Source organism: Molothrus aeneus, chromosome 6 (assembly GCF_037042795.1).
Source record: "Molothrus aeneus isolate 106 chromosome 6, BPBGC_Maene_1.0, whole genome shotgun sequence".
Lineage (NCBI taxonomy): Eukaryota > Metazoa > Chordata > Aves > Passeriformes > Icteridae > Molothrus > Molothrus aeneus.
The window spans coordinates 45,475,744-45,495,550 of record NC_089651.1 but is presented as its reverse complement, the minus strand read 5'-3'; the positions used below and the strand labels follow the sequence as shown (position 1 = coordinate 45,495,550).

General features: G+C 35.1%; 1 protein-coding gene across 2 annotated transcripts in view; it reads left to right on the top strand.

Annotated features, from left to right (window-relative positions):
* EML5 (EMAP like 5) overlaps positions 1–19,807 on the top strand; it is a 90,323-nt gene that overhangs the window by 29,825 nt on the left and 40,691 nt on the right. For both annotated transcript variants that reach the window (XM_066552443.1, XM_066552442.1), the window contains exons 6-14: positions 3,891–4,026; positions 5,385–5,586; positions 6,682–6,819; positions 7,527–7,783; positions 9,758–9,970; positions 10,868–11,035; positions 12,335–12,441; positions 12,767–12,885; positions 18,487–18,673. In XM_066552443.1, the coding sequence (XP_066408540.1) occupies positions 3,891–4,026; positions 5,385–5,586; positions 6,682–6,819; positions 7,527–7,783; positions 9,758–9,970; positions 10,868–11,035; positions 12,335–12,441; positions 12,767–12,885; positions 18,487–18,673 (1,527 nt within the window). The remainder of the gene's footprint in view (positions 1–3,890; positions 4,027–5,384; positions 5,587–6,681; positions 6,820–7,526; positions 7,784–9,757; positions 9,971–10,867; positions 11,036–12,334; positions 12,442–12,766; positions 12,886–18,486; positions 18,674–19,807) is intronic.

The following is a 19,807-nucleotide window of genomic DNA, read 5'->3' as shown; positions in this document are numbered from 1 at the left end:
GCACTCTGTTAAAACCATTGCACGCCTATGTCAGTGTGCTGGATACTAATTAAATATAAATGGAAACAATATAATGAACTTAAATGAATGGTTTTAAACTGGTATCATGTACCAACATCATGACCATTAAGTCATGCAGTATTTTCTTCTGCTGCTTAGACTAGTCATTGGTTTCAAAGGAAACTGTCCACTTCTTTTAGCCAATGGGATATATATCTTATATATATCTTAATGGGAGGTATATGGACCACTATTTTATTTTTTTATAGTAATATGCACATTTTTGAGCTCTTTTCTGGATGATTTGTTAGACAGGAAGATCACATTTCACAGCAGTGTCTCTCCTCTGTAAATTCACTGACACCTATCTTAAATGTTTGCAATCTGTTTCCTTACTGGGAGAGACTCAGGGTGAGTGCCCAACATGGGTGTTGCTTTACATTTCTGTGTCCTGCAGTGTACCTGGGAGTAAAAAGGAGGCACTGGAGTTGTTTCTGTGTTGGTGTGGTGTCTCTGTTCTCCATGTTGCTCAATTGAAGTCAGTTGCTCCTAAGTTTCCGTATGATCTTCCAAGCTTGGTCCTAGTTATAGCTAGCTGCAGTCATCATGTGTTTTAGGAATTGCATAGTCAGAATGGTGGATTTTATACAAACAATCGCCTTTAGATAAACTGACACTTGATTTTTGCAAGATAGGTCCAGCAGCAGTAAAAAACCATAAACTGCTTCAGTATTGGAAACTTCTTGGATTCAAGTAGTGGCTAAGTATTCTTGCAGGAGGAATCATCTTTGTCAAATTCTTCTTGTACTTCTCCAGCTTTCAACTATAATTTCTGGTAGATCTGGGCATTTATTTTTTTATTTGCTTTCATTCAACTAATTTTTTTTCTTAAATTTGAGGGAACACAGGTGTGATACCAGCTGGTTATGTTGGAAAAACAGTAAATAGCATTCTGAGAAAATGTTGCTGGATTTGAGATATTATTTCCAGAATTTTCACATTCATTAGGAAGTGTAATGAAGAATTTGTAAAAGAAGAATGCAGTCTGTATGCCAAGCTTCATAAGTTTCAAAATGAAAGTCTTTGATTTACACCTTTTATTTTCATTCAGAAGCACAGTCTTTGTGGCTCACATTCAATTGGATCTAACAAAGTCAGTGCAATTGTTTGCCTTTCATTACTGCTAGAGGATTTTTAAACATCAAGAATCAAATTATGTTGATTACAATTTCAGGCTGAAGGATTAAAGGAGCACGAAGACTCCAAAGTTGATTTGCATTAACAATCTTGTCAGTTTTTAAAAGGAAGGATTTAGTGGAGGGTTTACTGGCCAGCTACTCCAGTAAAGAATCTGTCTTTTCCCCTTTAAGTGTGAGCCTAACAATTATATGAAATGTAGCAAAGCTCAGCTTTTTCCATTAGATGCTTACAGTCCCCATTAATGAGGGGCATTTTTATAGTTTTCATCTCGTTCTCTTATTCCAGTGGCACAAAGACTGCAATGAGAGTGTCCTATTGCATTTCAAGAGATTGAGCAAGCACATCTGCCAAATCTCCTTGACAACCACTATGTCCTTTTCAAGATAAGGATATTCTGTGGAATGGAAAACAGATTAATGCCGGATCCACTTGATCTTATCTTCAGAGCATTCCGCCAGCTCCCACATTGCCAGATGTCTGATTGTTTTTTTTAATACTGACTAATTAAATAATGGATTTTGGAAAGAGTTAATTAGAGAAAAGAAAATAATTCTATTATCAAGATTGCATTCCAAAAAGAGCTTTAAAAGACTTGGACAGAATTCAGCATAAGGTACAAAATGAGATGAAATTCCTCTAGACTTATATTTATTCCATGGCACCTAGAATCATAGAATCACTAAGGCTGGAAAAGGCCTCCAAGATTAGAGTCCAATTCTTAACCTGGCACTGCTATGTTCAACCCTAAACCCTACCCACAAGTGCCACATTCCACCTGTTTTTGAACACTTCTAGGGATTATCCCTCTAGGACTTCCCTGGGCAGCCTTTTCCAATACCTGGCAACCTTTTAGTGACAAAATGCTTACTAGTATCTGATCTAAGCCTTCTCTGGTGCAACTTGAGGCCATTTCACTCATCCTGTCACTTGTTACCTGGAAGAAGAGACCAAACCACACCTGGCTACAGCCTCCTATCAGGCAGTTGTAGGGAGTGATAAGGTCTCCCCTGAGCCTCCTTTTCTCCAGGCTAAACACCCCCAGCTCCCTCAGCTGCTCCTCATGACCCTTCTGCTCACAATAGTAAAGGTTAATGCAGTAAAACAGATAGGCACACATGGAGAAATACACTTTGTGCTGTATTTTCAAAAATCTCTAGGCTCCTAAAGAAACAGATGACTTTCAAGATGTTAGAGATAATGAGAGTTAGACTTCTAATCTGCTTATGACTTAAAAATTCCACTACATTTCTGTTTATACACGTACTGCTCCTGAACTTGTGGTTTGTCATAAAAGTCTCTTTCTTGAGAATGGACATGACATGCCAAAAAATTTGAAGTTCTGTCATCCAAGTCTTTCAGATTTCATTGTCATTTGATATCAGAGTAGGCTTCTTTTTTTGGTGAAAGCTGAAAGATTTCTTTTTTTGTAACATGAAAAATTTTATCCTTGTTACCTGATGCTAGAGAAGCAAACAGAATCCATATTTCACTATAAGTCCATTGTGATATTTTTCTTAGTTGTAATTTAAGAAGAAAAAGCGTGTTTGTAGGAGATAATAGTCATGACTACCCCAGAATTCTTACAAGTCACATTGTATCCAATTTGTTCTGTGAGTGTACAGCTCTTTTTTCCCCCAAAAGTCAATCTCTCCTTTGCAGACTGCTTTGATCTTTGCAGTTAATGGGCTTCATTACTATAAAATCTGGACTCTCTCTTAAGAACTGTTGGAACTTTACTTCTTTACAAAACTGAAATTTCAGACCAATATTTTAGAAGATATGTTTATATTATTGGCTGGTCTACTTCCTTTTGGACAGGAATTGAAACAGATTTTCTTTTCCATTGTTTCTAATGCTGTCTTGTTTACTTTTGTCGTAGCTGAATATTACATACTTAAAATAAATATAAAGCAATTTTTAAAATTCTCATAGGCTTATCAGATAAAGTTGCCCTTTCAGTAGCTTTGCTTACTGAAATGTATGACTTATTTCTGAAAATAAGGCTAGTGAGATGTGTAGGTAATTAAAAAAAACCCAATAGTGTGTATGCCATTTAGGTATGTATCATGTTAAATCAAATATAGTGGCTATGTGGCTATAGTATCTTTATTTTAATACTGCATGCATCATCTTTGCCTCTTTGTTATCCTGAAGAAAATGTGTCAAGTGAATTGAAGAAAATGGGTTAGGTTTGGTTTCCTGATGTTTGCCTTTAAAATAAGAATTTATATTAAGTTTTCAACGATGTAGCATGATCATTGTTTTTCTTAAGTTTTATTTCTAAACTTAAATTTTAAATCAATCATCCTTGGTTTAAAAAATAAAAAAATCCCAGATTTTTTTTTGCATTGTTGTATAGCAGCTGACTACTAGCAACAAAGGCCCTAAAGCAATCCTAATAGAGATCATGGGAAATCTTCATGCTGACATTTATCAGAGTTGGACCAGGTCCTAAGGCAAGAGAATATGAAACTAAGCTCTTCCTAGGGATGAGAAGCAGCATCACCATGATCATCAGAAGGAAAACATTCCTGCAGCAATTCACTTTCTGTTTATCACTTGTGGTTAATTCTGCTTGTTTTGAGTTTCTTTCCGTTTCTGACTTTCTCATATTTGAAGCTTGTCTTAGTTGCACACTGGTTTTCTCCAATCTGTGTATGTTGTTAAAAGTAACTTTCTTCTCTCTTTAGGCAGGAATTTTCAGCATGAATGCGTGTGAAGAGGGGTTTGCCACTGGTGGCAGGGATGGCTGTGTTCGCTTGTGGGACTTAAATTTTAAACCAATAACTGTGATTGATCTCAGGGAAACAGACCAGGGGTATAAAGGTAAAGAGAAGTTTGTTGCTGTCAATATACCAATAAGATAGGAAATTTATCAGTGTTTTGAACAAGAAAAGACTTTAAAACCCAAAGTGTTGTTTTATGTACGTTACAATGAACTATTTGCTAGAAATAGAATAGATCGTGCCCACTAGTATGAAGGCCACAGTTACTTTTACAAACAGTACATATGATAATGATGTAGACACAGATTTAATTTTTAATGCATATTGTTTCTAGAGCACGGCAGTTTTTAACAAGGAACAGTAATGCTTTAAGAGAACTTGAGACAGTGAGATCTACAGTGCAAAACAATGGAGTACAACAATTTCATTTGCTAGTTATCCAAATATCCTTTAAAACTATTTGGATGTTATCTACAGTTTTGTGAAACTTAGAACACTGCTTACTTGTAAATATGACTTCAGTTTCAGTTCATGTCATGCTAAAACTTTACATAGAGTGTTTCAGATACAGTTGCTCAGTTGCTGTAATGATTTAGGATAAGAATACAAACATGTACTGAAGCGCTAGTGTCACTTACAATATTGCTTTTGTTGGCATTTGGTTTTCTTCACCCCCAGTCACTTTTGTTATTTTCTAATATCTTGCCAAGAATTTGAAAATGTGTTAGAATGTCTGATAGCAATGAGATACTCAGGTCAATACATATCTGATTACAAGTGAAGTCTTTGTATGGTATATTTGACATGGCATTCCCACCAAGACTGTGAAGTATTGCAACAAGATGGAACACATTTAATTTTAAATATGCCCTGCAGTTGAGTGGATCTGTTTTAAATTTAAATTTACTCAGCTGCTGCTTCGCAATTTTGATGCATGTAGCTGAAAGCTGTTTCATTCATTTTCATGCTTTCAGACTTGTTCTCACCTCCAGTTGCCTCCTTTACTTCTGAGGTAACAGACTCTTACCATAAACTTTTGGCTTGTCAAATGCCCATGGCAGAGCAAGCAGTTTTAAAAAAATCTTACATTGAATAAAATGAGTTTTCTGACTCTTTTCCCTTCACTCTTTTTTTTTTTTAATATATACTTCTGAGGATTGTCTCTATGACCTGTCCTCTTGCTCACTTTCTTAATTGTATTTTCTACTACTTCACTGTCTTACATCTTGGTATAGCTGATATATATCCTCCAAGTTGTCATGAAAAAGTTTATGTTCCAAGGGCAAGTATGCCACTATCTATGAAACAGATAAAAAGAGTAAAAGAAGTAAATCCAGGAATAAGAGAAGGGATATGGACATTTCTTGACATTTTCTTGCTTTTGTGCTTTGTCTTTTGCTACTTTACTCATTTTACAAGTTCTGAGGATGTATTTCTCAGTAACAATCTCTTCTACAGGTCTCTCTGTAAGAAGTGTTTGCTGGAGAGGAGACCATATACTCGTTGGGACACAAGACAGTGAAATTTTTGAAATTGTGGTGCATGAGCGCAACAAGCCTTTCCTGCTAATGCAGGGGCATTGTGAAGGAGAGCTCTGGGCTCTGGCTGTCCACCCTACAAAACCCCTGGCCATGACTGGAAGTGATGATCGATCTGTCAGGTTAATTTTTTTTCTTATTTAAACTGCATACAGTTTTAGGCAATCAACACATTTTGTTGGTAGCCTAATTGAAATGTATCCATTTTAAAGTTAGTAAAATGTGGCATTGATGTACTCCTACAGTTAAGTTGCCCAGGAAATGAGTGATCTTCAGTAATAAAATACAGTGGAAGTATGTATTTCCCAAAACCCCCCATATATGAAATTTGAAAACATTTTGTTTGAGCTAACACTGAGCACTCAGAGACAAGAATCCTTTAAGTCTTTCCTTTTCAGGAGTTATGTTAAGCATGCACAGCTTGCAATGAAAAAAATATGGGATAAAAACTTACACATTTAACTCTTACCATATTTACTTTTCCAAATGCTGCAAATTAACTTTTAATGTGTGAATTTCATCAAACCCAGTCCATGCATTGTAAACAGAATATAAATGCTCAAAAAGTGCACCAAATTACTCCCTCCTACATGTTCATCTCTATTTTTTTTTTGCTCAAAACTGCCTTTTGTTTCTTATAAGTTAAATGTGTTGGCATTTTTTCTGAATATCTTGAGTGCAACACAGTTAAACAAATCAGTAATTCAATTATTAATATTATTATTACTCTCAAATTCCAGATATGATTGTAAATAATAGATGTAATCTACCTTGTTATAAAAACTCACATATTTGAATATTATTGGTTATAAGGAGTTATCAATAATGAATTCATAATAGGAAAAGTTGTTTATACTCATCAAAGTCTCTAATTGTTATTTAATATTTCTGACAAAAATGATTAGCAAAATAATGGAATTTTTGTAGGAGTGGTCTAAAAGCATGTATTGTCATATGCTATAATTTTTTTATATTCAGAAAATCAAAATTAATCTATCCCCACATTTTCATATTAGAGATATTCCTGCCTTTTAAAATATAAGAATATTTCTTACTGTATGCATAATTCACACTTAGGTTTTAGATTTTCCTTGTGGAAAATTATTTTAAAATAGGGACACTGCCATGTCCAGCATTGTGCAGAAATGGAGGGCTTCATCTTCTCTCTGACAAAGCTGCACACCCATTTTACATGAGAAATAATGACTTTGTTTTAGAATCTGGAGTTTAATAGACCATGCTCTGATTGCCCGGTGCAACATGGAGGAGCCCATTCGCTGTGCCGCCGTCAGCACCGACGGAATCCATCTTGCTCTTGGCATGAAGGATGGCTCTTTCACCGTGCTTAGAGTCAGGTATGGTACAAAACTTAAATATAGATATGTTATTAATGTTTTGATCTCTTGTGGCCATGCACGTGGTCACTTGTGTTTTTGTTTTAAATTGTTGAGAGTATTCAGATTTTTTAAATGTGTGCGACGTATGTTCATGTTGTTCTATAACAACCCCTTTGAAAAAGTATACTGGTCTATTTGCAGGGAATGGCAGTGTTCTAGGAAATGTTTTACTTTAGGTTTTATATTTATGAATTATCCTTGAACTACTAAGACATAAATTTTCATTACTTTGTAAATTGTTTCTACGTGTTGGAATTCTGCTGTCAGCACATCATGCATACAAAACAAGTACTGCCTTGTGCTGCTCTGATCCCACAGTTTTAAAGGGAAAATGAGATTTGTGTCTCATGTCAGTGAAGTTTTCTTCCATGGGTCAATAAAGATCTCATAATTTACTTGATGAAATTTTCTTGTGAACCCAGCTCGAACAGTTCCTTTTGTTCCCTGTCCTTCAGCCCAGTGAAGCACCTTCTTGTGTCACTGTTTCCTTCTTTTTTTTTCCCCATGAAGCCCTAACCAACTCTAAAAACAGCAGTGTTGTGGTTGCACACAGGACAGTTAGGTTCAATATATAATTTCACAATCTTGTTCGTTTTTTAGACTGGGAACTTGACAGTATGATGAGGCTCTTCTCTACTTATGACATGCTTTCTTTCATACTACAGAGATATGACTGAGGTTGTTCATATCAAAGACAGGAAAGAAGCTATTCATGAACTCAAATATTCTCCAGATGGGAATTTCTTAGCTGTTGGCTCCAATGACAGCTCTGTGGATATATATGGTGTTGTTCAGCGATACAAGAAAGTTGGGGAATGTATTGGATCCTTAAGCTTCATCACACATATGGATTGGTCTTCAGACAGTAAATACTTACAGACCAATGATGGCAATGGAAAGAGACTTTTTTACAGAATGCCAGGTAAGGTTCTGGGTTGCCTTCATGCTATTTGTTACTTATAACAGAAATAACATATAGTCGTTTTGTAAAAAAAAACAAAAAAAAACAAATGTAAATCCTGGTTCAAAGCACGGGGGTATAGATGAAAGATTTTGTATGTTCATAAGATTATTTGCCACATTTGAGTAAGTGCAGCATTTTTCTGTCAAAGTTCCTGAAATACTTTTATCCTTATGTGTTTAGTCTTTTTTCCAATGTATATTTTTATACTAGAGATGCTACCTTATAATTTATTTTATTTCTCGAAAATAAATTTTTGCTCCCACTTTTTTAGAAGAATTAAAATGCAGCATTTAAATTAAATTTTGCAATAGTTTAATAGCTTTGTTCTTATAGAGCTTGGATAATAAATAAATTATTATTTTATTGCACTGAATGGTTTTTAAAGTGTGTGGACTAATAGGTATGTTGCAGCTCAGAAGAGGCATTTGGTTGTCTAAAACTATGCAGCAGACTGAGGAATTCAACTTAAAAGAGCTTTTACAGTGAGGAACTTTGTGATAACCCTATTATTGCAAGTGTTTTCAAAACAGTTTTCTTGAAAACTTGACTGAAGCGTCCCACAGTCTTGAAATAATTTCTGTTAAGGTAGTTCCCTCTGTAGAGGACATGCACATAGTGCTACCTTAAAGCTTGAAATTGAAGTAGTCCTTTTTAGAATATGCCAGTGGCAGTATTTATCACAACCTTTTACTTCTGTCTGTTGCATACACTCTTTACATAATATTCTGTATTCTTTCCACTCATCTTTGTAGTATTTTTATTTGTAGTAACTGTGTATTATCACCACTTTTTATCTTGTCCCTTCATTCTTATACAGATTTATAAAGATTTATGCTTTGCTCTGTACATTATTCGCAGATTCTTGGAGCTTTTTATGATTCTCTGCTGAAACATTCCATTCATTCTATGCCCAACTTTGATTCTGTGCATTGAATGCAGCAAAAGATGTGTAAGAAAAGATTGTGAGAATTTAATTAAACAGTAACAAATAGACACAGAATGAGCAATTTGAAGTTGTAAGACAGCTTTCAACCTGGAGTTTCTTCATGTGTTAGAATGTGGGATTGTGAAACCTTGTTTATGAAAAAAAGTTTATCAAAGTCAGTGGAGTTAGAGGAATCTCCCATACATTTCAAAGTAATGATCAAATTGTGTAACACTTGAAATTCCACAATGAATTAAGGAACTCAGAGTTGTCTGGCACAAGACCTGCAGGACTTAGTTATGGATATAAACAGTATTGTTGATCATAGTTTACATGGGTTAGTGATTGAAAGGCTGACAAGTGGATTGCTGTCCTGCTCACCTTCTGCAGGTGTGTTCAGTCTGACACACAGCTTTCACCTTTGCTTTCACTGTTCCTGCATTGCTCCAGCCCTTGGCTTCTGGCCTTTCCAGAACACACAGAACACACTATTTAATGGGCCTTTGGTCTGACTCAGTTCCTTACCTCTTACCTTGTGAGATTGGATCAATTTCACTACATATAGAGCTGGTGTGAAATAATGGAACAAGGATCTAAGCACAAAATAGGTGGTTTTAGTAATTTGCAGTGGCCAGATGTGAGTTTTTCAGTTCTTGCTCTAAATAATCCAAGTTTCTACAATCATTCAGCAACAGAATTTTTTATGAACTTTATCTTAGAATTATTGCATGTATAAACACTTAAAAAATAAGACAGCCTCAAGCAGATACCAAGAAATAATAAAAACTATAAAGTACCAAACCTGTGATCTTCTGTTAAATAGTCTTGAGAAGTCTTCTTACTGATACTGTTGGTCATAATAGGCAATACTAGATCAGGGCCATTTCAGAAGTCAGTTTTTAATTCTGTTGTACTTGGTTTCAATTTTTAGAGAGTTTTTAAAAATGTTGCATTCTTTAAAATTGCGTGAGCTAATATTGAGAAATGGCTCTTTATTTTTTGCTTAGGTGGGAAAGAAGTAACAAACAAGGAGGAATTGAAAGGCATTCAGTGGGCATCATGGACCTGTGTTTCTGGCCTTGAAGTTAATGGAATCTGGCCCAAATATTCTGATATAAATGATATAAATTCTGTGGATGCGAATTTTATTGGTCAAGTTATGGTTACAGCTGATGATTACGGAATAGTAAAGCTCTTTCGGTACCCATGTCTAAGAAAAGGTAGTGCCTTTTAAATTCAATTATATGCATATTTTAAAATTGTGACTATTCAAGAAAAATGTACTAGAAGACTGGAAAATGAAATGGTTTTTCAATATCACTTTTTTCAAAAAGAGTTCAACAAAATGTGGGAATACCAGTCTTTAAAAACAATACCCAAAACATTAATTTAAATACATAAAGGTTGAAGACATATCCTAAGACCTATCCATGCAGTTGTAGCCAGCATTAAAATTGAATGGTGTGGAGAATGAAGTTCTTCAAACAGCTCTGAAACAACGAAGCCTTCCTGATCTAAAAAGATTGCTTATAATGGAGTGCTGTTAGGAACTTAATTTCAGTAACTCATCCAATGACTGTGTTGTGGTTATGTAGCCATGAAAACGTTGACTGGATGTCGCTGTACTACTACTACCAGTTCTACTGCTAAACGTGGGAGGAGATGAATTGTCAGAAATGCTTAGCACTGACATTGTACATTGGGAACTTGTGCTACAAGCATGTATATGGGGGTGTTTTCATAGACTTAAATATACATGATTTAAATAACTGTATTTTTTTCAAAGTAGAAGTAATAATTTTACTTTGTAAAAAGTAAAATAAAATTATTACAGTGAAATTTTTTAAATCTCTGGTACACCTCATACGGCATTATCATATGTCTTCAGTTCTTGTGTTTGACTTGATTAAGTTATTATATTTTGGAACCTAAACTAAAAAATGTATCTTATATACACATTAAAATTTGTGAAAACTGCAAAAAAATGTTGCTATTGATTAAAATACCAGTGTTTATTAAACACTACTTTTTCTATGGGTTCTTTAATATGATTTTATGGGGTGATTCTGAAACATTTATTTCACAAATATTGAGGGATATTTTTATTCTTGTTCTAGGAGCAAAGTTTAAAAAATATCTTGGTCATTCTGCTCATGTCACAAACGTCAGATGGTCTCATGATCACCAGTGGGTTGTCTCCATCGGGGGAGCTGATCACTCTGTCTTTCAGTGGAAGTTTGTTCCCGACCGCAAGCTGAAGGACACTCTTCATATAGCACCCCAAGGTAAGGAAATAACTGAAAGAAACACCGTAAAAGGGTGGAAGGCAGGGAGGCTAAAAGAGAAATAAAATTCTTTGGTGATGGTATTGAAATAAATATTCAAAATTGAGAGTCTGCTCAATTACAACAGTTGTTGTTCTTTAAACTTTGGAGGTGCCTGAAGCACCTGATAGAGTTGTCTAATATTTGCCAGTACCCTGTGGTCCTGGTTTGGCATTAACTGATCTTTGGTGAGGATTTAAAAAATCTGTGCACTGGCATTTGGCCAATGGTCAAAGCATCACACCTGTGTGTTCAGGCTAGCAAGGGTAGGAAAAACCTTCACTGCTGTGACTCTTACAAAGAAAAATTTTAGAAGTTCAAACATAGATAGGATTTTCTGAATTCTGTATATATATATCACCCTTTACTAAATTGGCAACAACTGCATGCTCAGGTGTCACTGGAAAAATACGGTTTTATACTAATTGTTTAAAATTTTGAAGTATTTAGATGATAGTGTAAGTATTATAGCTGATTTTTTTTTTTAAAGCAGAATATAGATGTTTAGTGTTTGGGAAAAAATGAAGATCATGTTTCCACTAGTGACTAATTAAACAGTTATTCTCATGAGGTTCCTAAAATCAAAACAGTTGAGTGCCTCCCTTGGAAATTCCTAAAGGAATTTAGAGAATCATCTGGGGAAATGAGACTATAGTTACAATAAAATAGGCTGTTTCACCATTTAATTGCTCAGATCAGATGAATATGTATCAGTGTATATTTAGCATACAGGTAAATACATACAGATGCAGTTCTGAACTTCTCAGTGAAAAATGCACAAGGAAACAATAATAGGCTCTTCCTACATGTCAAACTTTGTGTCTACCCTTTTTCTCTGCAGTCACAATAAATCTTTCCTCTTTCTTCCTATCTATAATTTTTTCCCTCCCCCTAACCTAAAGTGAGCATCAGTGGCTCACTTTAACATAAGTTTCTCCTTGAACCCTTTGTTAATTTTGTGCAAGTCTTAGTTTCTGCTTTATACTGATTATTTAATTATCTTCTTTTTCCTTTCCTCCTACATTAAAGCTCATGAAATTATTTTAGTTAATGAAAGCTAACTCACTCCAGCACCCAAAATTATTGTATTTATGGCTTATTTCCTATGTAGCAGCAGAATTGTTCTGGTCAATTATTAGCATGTTATGTTGTAGCTGATAAGCATTGATAATCCAATCAGAAACTTTAGGCTGTTAGCTTAAACTTTCTGGCTTGTAGTTTAGGTTACTTAATTTTTTATTTCTGTTTTCTTGGTGACAGAGAGTCTGGTTGATTCTAATAGTGATGAATCAGATTCAGATCAGTCTGATGTTCCAGAGCTGGACTCTGAAATTGAGCAAGAGACACAGATCACCTATCGTCGACAGGTAAAGATTTTAGTTTTCATGGCAGTTGGAAGCTTCCTAGTGTTTGTGTTGGTCATTTATGAAGACTGTTGAAATCTCAGGACTGAGGAGATGGCACGAGAACTGACCAAAACCTTTAGAAGTTTTCTTACCTCATGCATTCAAAAGAACAAGCTTATTAAAATAGAATGATTAATTAATAATTACAACTAAGATATTAATTGTAACAGAGAGAAAAATTATTACTTGTAATCCTAGAATGCAATTTACAACCAAGTTGCACTATAGAGTCACCAGCTATAGGTATTGGAGGGTTTTTTTCAGTTATATATGCTTTTTCTTAAAGGTTTACAAAGAAGATCTACCTCAACTTAAAGAGCAATGCAAAGAAAAAAGAAAAAGTGCAGCTTCTAAGAGACGTGAGCGAGCCCCAGGGAACAGTATAAGACTACATTTTGTTCATGGGTATGCAAACTAGCATTCTTTAAAATATACAAGCAGACTGTTTGATTTTATAGACTGGTGTTTATAATTTAATAATCTGATTAAAGACTTTTATGCCTGTTGCTTTATGATTTACTATTTTTATTTATATCTATAGAAATGAATTTACACAAAATAAATAGAAAGCTTTGATGCCAGCATACTAATTCTACACATGAATTCTGAAGTGAATTTGAACTCAAACTTTAGCTGGTACTTGTTGCTTGAATACAAGTGACTAAATAAAGTATTCAGTAATCTCACCCATACTTTTCACTATCTGGAAAGCAGTAGTTCTCTTTGATGTATGATTTTGATAGCTAGAACAGAAACTTCGTGTAGTTGAAGATGACTGGGTTCTGGACAGTGCTGTTTCTAGCAGTGATTTATTTAAAAAAAAAGTATAAACTGTTTGTACCTAGTTTGAAACAACTTACATGTTCCTTTCTTAATTTAGGAATTAAATGTAATTCTTAATAGGTCTTGTAAGTTTGTTAAAAATGAGTTTATTCTTTTTTTGGTGCTATTTTGAGATGCAGAATGACTTTTGGATGCATCCTTGAAATCTTACAATTTCATCTTTAGTATTAGTAGTTTTTCATAATTCTTCATAAGTGAAGAATTTTTTATCAGAAAAAAGAAGTGGTGTTTTAAGCAAACTGTTACTAGATGTTACTACATTAGAATAATGATCAGAAATATAAATTCTCTTGATATAAAGCAAAACCAAAACCTTTATTCAAGTAAGACGTTGCAAGTCAAGTTTTCCTTTCGAAAGATAACTCTTTGCAGGAAAACAGCTTCTTTTCAGATCTAACTAAATGCAGGGAGAAGTTACTGATACTGCTTTTATAATGGCACTTAAACAATTGTAGTAGGTTCCACATGCAATGCTTAATAAATTAATTGGCTAAGAATAGTTAATATTCAAATCAGAAACTTTGTCTGCAGAAGACATATAGTAGCTTTGAAAATTATGACAGCTGGGAAGCTTGGTACAGAGCTGGGGTTTTTTATTTCTCTTTTTGGTGCTCCCAAATTCTCAGTTGAAGATTTTTATATCTGTATAGAGAATGCATTAAGGTGGGTAGCTGCTGTATGTAGTCTCTAAAAGTTGGTCTAAGGATAAAACCAAATGATCCTGAAGAAGATGTAGCACAAGCAAGGGCCCTGGATCTTTGGTATTATTGTTATTTCCTTCACAACAGAAGTGAAGCTTGACCAGAATATCCAGGAATGACCAGAAGTAGAATGTCCTGTTGAGTTCTGTCTGGTTACCCTATGGGCATCAAGAAAACTAATGAAGAATCCATGCTGAACAACAGATTTTTCTCAATGTCCAGGCTGTTAACTTTAAAGTGACCCACATCCAAGTGAGTAATAGGCATATTCTCTGATTCAGGAAGTCTGCTTTGCTTCATCTTTCTTTAGCTGCAATGGAAATGTCTTGGATGTTCCTTGAAAATGTAAGAAGTGGTGCTTTTTTTTTTTAATTAGGGGAATCAGAAGCGCTGTTTCCTTTCTTTGTTTTTGAGCTTGTTGGTGTTGTGTTTTGAATTTGTCAACTGCCGTGAATGACAAACTTTTAAAAATCTCTTGATAACTTGTAAGAAACCTCTTAAACCTCTGGTTACTTCCTGTTTTGGAAGGTAATAAAATTCAGAGTATGTGAGCCACATTCTGACTAACATGGATGAGGAAAGGACTTCTATTAAGAGGTTCAGTTGTGTCTTTCTCTAAGAGATCTGATTCAGTCATGATCAGAAACACTTTGTTAAATTGGTGTACAAATTTGGCCTCTTTTTGATTATTCCTGTATGGTGGCTCAGAAACATGAACTATTCAGAAGAACCTTTTTCTTGGACTCAATGCTTATTATGCTTTCTTTTTGCTGGCAGGAAATAAAGATGCACATGTAATACTCTTGTCCTGTATTCTCTCAGAGCTATGCTGTTGATTTCACAAGAATGATTTTTTTATATTTTTGAATATTCATAGAATCATAGAATTATTTTTCAATATTCAAAGTATTTAAGCACAATCTAGTTTAAATTTCAGGATATTCGATAAACTAACCTTACCATAAGATCAAATTTGGTAGCAGTTTCAAGATGACATGGGAATGCTCTGTAAGGAGAGCCTTATAACATCTTGCATGGATTCCTACAAATACCTGCAAATAGCATCTGAAGGGAATAGCCTGTGAGTGGGTCCTCTTGAGAAAACTACTGCTAGGCAGAATATTTTTTTTAAAAAATTAGGTCTCCACCTTTGTACTAAAGACTCTGTTCTCAGTCATGTTCATTTTGATATTTGATTCTTCTAGAGATTTTGAGGGAGGATTGGACTACATGTGGAAGCTTCCCACAGATATTTTGAGGAGTAACATGCAAATTTTGAAACTCTTACAGCATTAGACAAGCAATGGACCTTGACTCTTTTCCCAGAGAGGACAGTACTTGTGAAGTTGCCTGTTAGCTGGATATAGATGTGTACAACTTTCAGATGTGGGTAGGGTTCAGCTTCAGGTTACAGAATTCACAGTGATGTTCCCAAAAGGAAATGGTTTTATGTGTATATCTAAACTTCCATCACAGTCATTGGAGATTCAGTCAGTAATCAGTGGAGCACAAGGAGTGATTTGGCTCAGGTAAAATGCAATACTGGTGGTTGGCCAGCTGAGCAGCCCTGCAGGTCCAACTGACTCTTGACTACAACAGTGTTGATTAAAATGTAGGAGTTAATGTATCTAACAAACCTGTGAGCACCTATGTTTACATGTCTGAATCTCAAATTGAATGCAGCCCCTGCTATTCATGACTTTGGTAATAGCAATTTCTTTTCCCTGTGTAGCACTTAGGAAGCTACATCTTCTGATAGTTACTGTATCATTAACTTGAATCAATCCTGGATAATTAACTATGGCATTCTTATTTTTATTGTGCCCTGTTATATATTATTCAGTAACAACAATACAGAGCTTGCTTTCATTATTATTTAATTTATCGTTGCTAATAAAGATGCCTTGTAAATTTCTTTGGTTTGTTTTCTGCATGTGAATAAATTATTTCTCTTAATGCTTTTTCAGAGATTAGCTAGTAATCTCAATTCTAAATTGGGTTAATAATATGGAGATGTAAGTATTTTGGAACAGTGTAGAATATTCTTAGGGAATGATCTTCTACATTGCAGTATGCTTTTCATTGCTGTTTAACCTAGTCCCATCACTTTCCCTCTGGTAAAAATATCTTTATTTTCAAGGAGTTAGTAAACTGACCCAAATGTATTTAATATAGTGACAAAGAGTCTTTGTTGGCACTAGTTAAATTTTGGCAAAATATGTTGTATTTTAATTGTAAAGGATTGTACTAATTTTTGTAATAACTAGAGGAATTTAACTAAGATTAACTTCTATCACAAGAAGTTATGAAAAATAAGAACTATTTTCCTGCATCCTAGATACATTTTGGATATTTTGAGTAGTCCTGTGATACATGGCAGTAACGTACTCAGTTCCATTAGGTTTAATTTAGGGTATATAGGCAATTGTTCTGATGAGCTGGGAAAATTCTGAGTTTCTGGGTTGCGTGTAGGAGGACCTGAAACCCTTTTGCTGTCTTCACATCTTTTATAGGTGACTGCTAAGCTTGTAAGAAATTCCTCAATGTCCAGTATTTCTTTCAGCATGCATATTTTCATAGATGTTGGTTTTTGTTGTTTGTTTGTGTTTTTAATATTTTCCTTTAGGATGAATATTTGGCTTTTTTTTTTTTATTACTTTGTGCTCACAAAGAAAATCTAGTATGTTTAGCAGTGCACAGTGCAGAGTGAAGCACAGGAAAATGATGTCTGAGCAATAATAGGTTCGGGTATCTTTTTTGGCACTGTGCCTACCTTTATAATCCCTGCCCCTCACTGAGTGTTGTCATGTACTTAAAATGGTGATGTTGCATACTGTGATAGGTTTTTTTGTTTCCTTTTTTCATAGTTACTGTAGGTCATTGTATATTCTGTTCCTTAGAAACCTAGTGGCTGTATATCTAAGAAGGCTGCAAGCAGACAGCACTCTGGGTTAGGCAGAAATCAGCTTCCCAACATCTGCATGTGCTGCTGTGGGAGGAGGCTGTTAGTGAAGGATGAGGGTGGAGGGAGAACAAAACAGGACTGAAGAGCCTGCAGTTGTATTCTGAGTCTAGGTGGTTGGTCACTTTGAGAAGAGCAGGGAGACATAGCTGAGCCTCAGATCAAATGTGAGGAGAAATTCTGCTAGAGACCTTGAAGGGACAGTAACTCAGCAGCCACTGAAAAGTTGCTGGACTAGGACCAAATCAGAAGTTAAGAGTCTGCTTGTGAATACCGGTCTAAACAGTGAGTTGAAGGGAGCCCTATTTAAATGCTTTATTTCTCTGCTATCACAGTTTTCACCGGTTTAAGAAGTTCACTTCTCTTTTTTTGTGATCTAATGAGACCCAGCTTTGGGCTACACAGTATGGCAGACAGTACAAAGCTGGGAGGAGAGGCTGACAGACCCAATGGCTGTGCTGCCATCTGGAGGGACCTGGGCAGGTTAGAACTGGGCAGGGAGGAATTTCATGATGAATATTGTATTTCAGGAACTTGCATCCTATTTTGGAATTCTCATTCCAAAATGAAATGCAAGTTCATGAAACACAATATTCTTCTTCTGGGGAGCAGTTGGCCTGGATTGTCTGCTGGTCTGTTTAAAAACTTTGTGTGGTGATCTTAGTAATTTTTTCTCTAATCACGTACAATGACATAAATACCGTTTTGTGTATTGTGGGTGAGCCAACGCAAATGCATTATATTCAAATCTGTTCCAAGTATGTGCTCTGCTGTTTTCCAGTGATGCACAGATCTAATGTTTACAAACATGGATTTGGGGTGTTTGGAATATTCATTAAACTGAAGTTGGTCAGCTGCCTTACAGATTCATTACTTCCCCAGTGCATATGGTTGCACTGTGTACATAAGGAAGGATGGATGTAACTTCATGGTCTTAGTCACACCTAGGAAGAAATGAGTGTACAGAGATAGTGTATACAGACCTTAGCTGGGAATTGGCCTACTCATGCCAGTTCCTGTATCACTACGAGAGCACAAAGTTCAGAAAAAGAAACTGTTCTATAAAAAAAGGCATTTTTTTCTCTTATCAAGTTTCCAGAAATGGTCGTGTTTTGCTGCCTGATTTATGAGCAGTAGAAAATAGCCAAAACTAATACTTTGGACATTCTTTACTTAACTACATGTTGCACGCCCAACTTCTCCATGTGGTTTGAAAAAATTGTTAGCTATTACTTTCTCTTGTAAACTAGCTGTGGAAAGTAACAATCAAGTGCCACTTTTAAACTAGTGCTTCTAGTACTGATGTCTGAATAGTAAATTAGATTGATAAATTGATGTTCCTTTAAGAATGGGAAGTATATTCATAATTTTGAAACCCCAAAACAGGAATTGGTAAGTAACGGTGAGTTTTACACGCACAAAATTCGCCAGCATGACTTGATGTCAGTTTCAGTATAGATGTTTATGGCTTTGGTGGACAAACCTTTTTTGTTGCCTCAGTTACAGGGGTTATGACTGCCGGAGCAATCTGTTCTACACGCAGACGGGTGAGATCGTGTACCACGTGGCGGCAGTGGGGGTGGTGTACAACCGGCAGCAGAACACGCAGCGCTTCTACCTGGGCCACGACGACGACATCCTCTGCCTTGCCATCCATCCCCTCAAGGACTACGTGGCAACAGGCCAGGTGGGATTCGTGTTTGTCCGCAATAACAATCTGGAGTTGTTACTACTGAATTTAGAAAGGTCTTGGGGAAAGAGCATCCAGTGTACATTTATTCAGATGAAGGACTGCATTTCTGTTGCAGATGGAATAGTGGTAAAAAATTGACACAGAAGTGTTTTTTACATTTATTTGTATCATGGTAAGGGTATAGTCTCCATAGTTTTTCTGAATATCATTTAAAACTAAGAATAGATTAATATTTTTTATTTGGCATTATGTTGCAGCTTCTTGACAAAAGGTAGAGGAAATGTGCAGATAAAATATATTTTTTTAACATCTGCTTTGTGAAGTTATCTATATTAGCATTGCATTCATTTACTATTTTACAGTATGAAGTGAGCAGTTGTTGTTACAGTCTGGCATTCCATTTAATGCATTATGTTTTTCATCATCACCTATACACAAACTGTGTACTGATTGTGCATACCACAAAGGAGTGTATGTTGCTTGAATTCATTTTATAATACTAATAATAGTTAATTTTATCTTTTGCTAGATATTTTGGATAAATTATTTTCACTCATGTTTTCAAACAAACAATTCTTCTGGTAAATATTTATACACTAGGATTTGAAGGTTTGAGCTGATATTTCATGGTTTTTTATTTATGCTTATCATTTTTATCATTGTTGCTCTTGTTATTGTATAATAAATTGGAAAATATATGAACTAAATTTTTTACTAAAAATAAACTTTTGTTTATTATGCTCCTGATTTCTATAAAAATGTTGAGATTAACGTAACTCTGTGGGTCAGTTAAGAAATTAGCCCTAAATATAAGAATTGAGTTGATTTAATTTTGGAGTAATAAAGGCTGTGAATAAAAATGTCCCTGAATTTACAATAACTTCTGCTGTCAGCAGAAAGATACACTCCATTATATACTACTTTATACATACACATTGCATATTGTTGTATACTATGTTACACGAGGAAACTATTAAAATTACATGAGGTAATGCAGTAATCAAATTCCTCATAACACCCTGGTTCAGAGCTTCCTGATAGTGGATGTTCTGAAAAGCTTTACGAATATTTCAAGTTAAGTTTGTGAAAAAACCAGAAATAGATCCTAGTTTTTTCTGAGACTTAAAT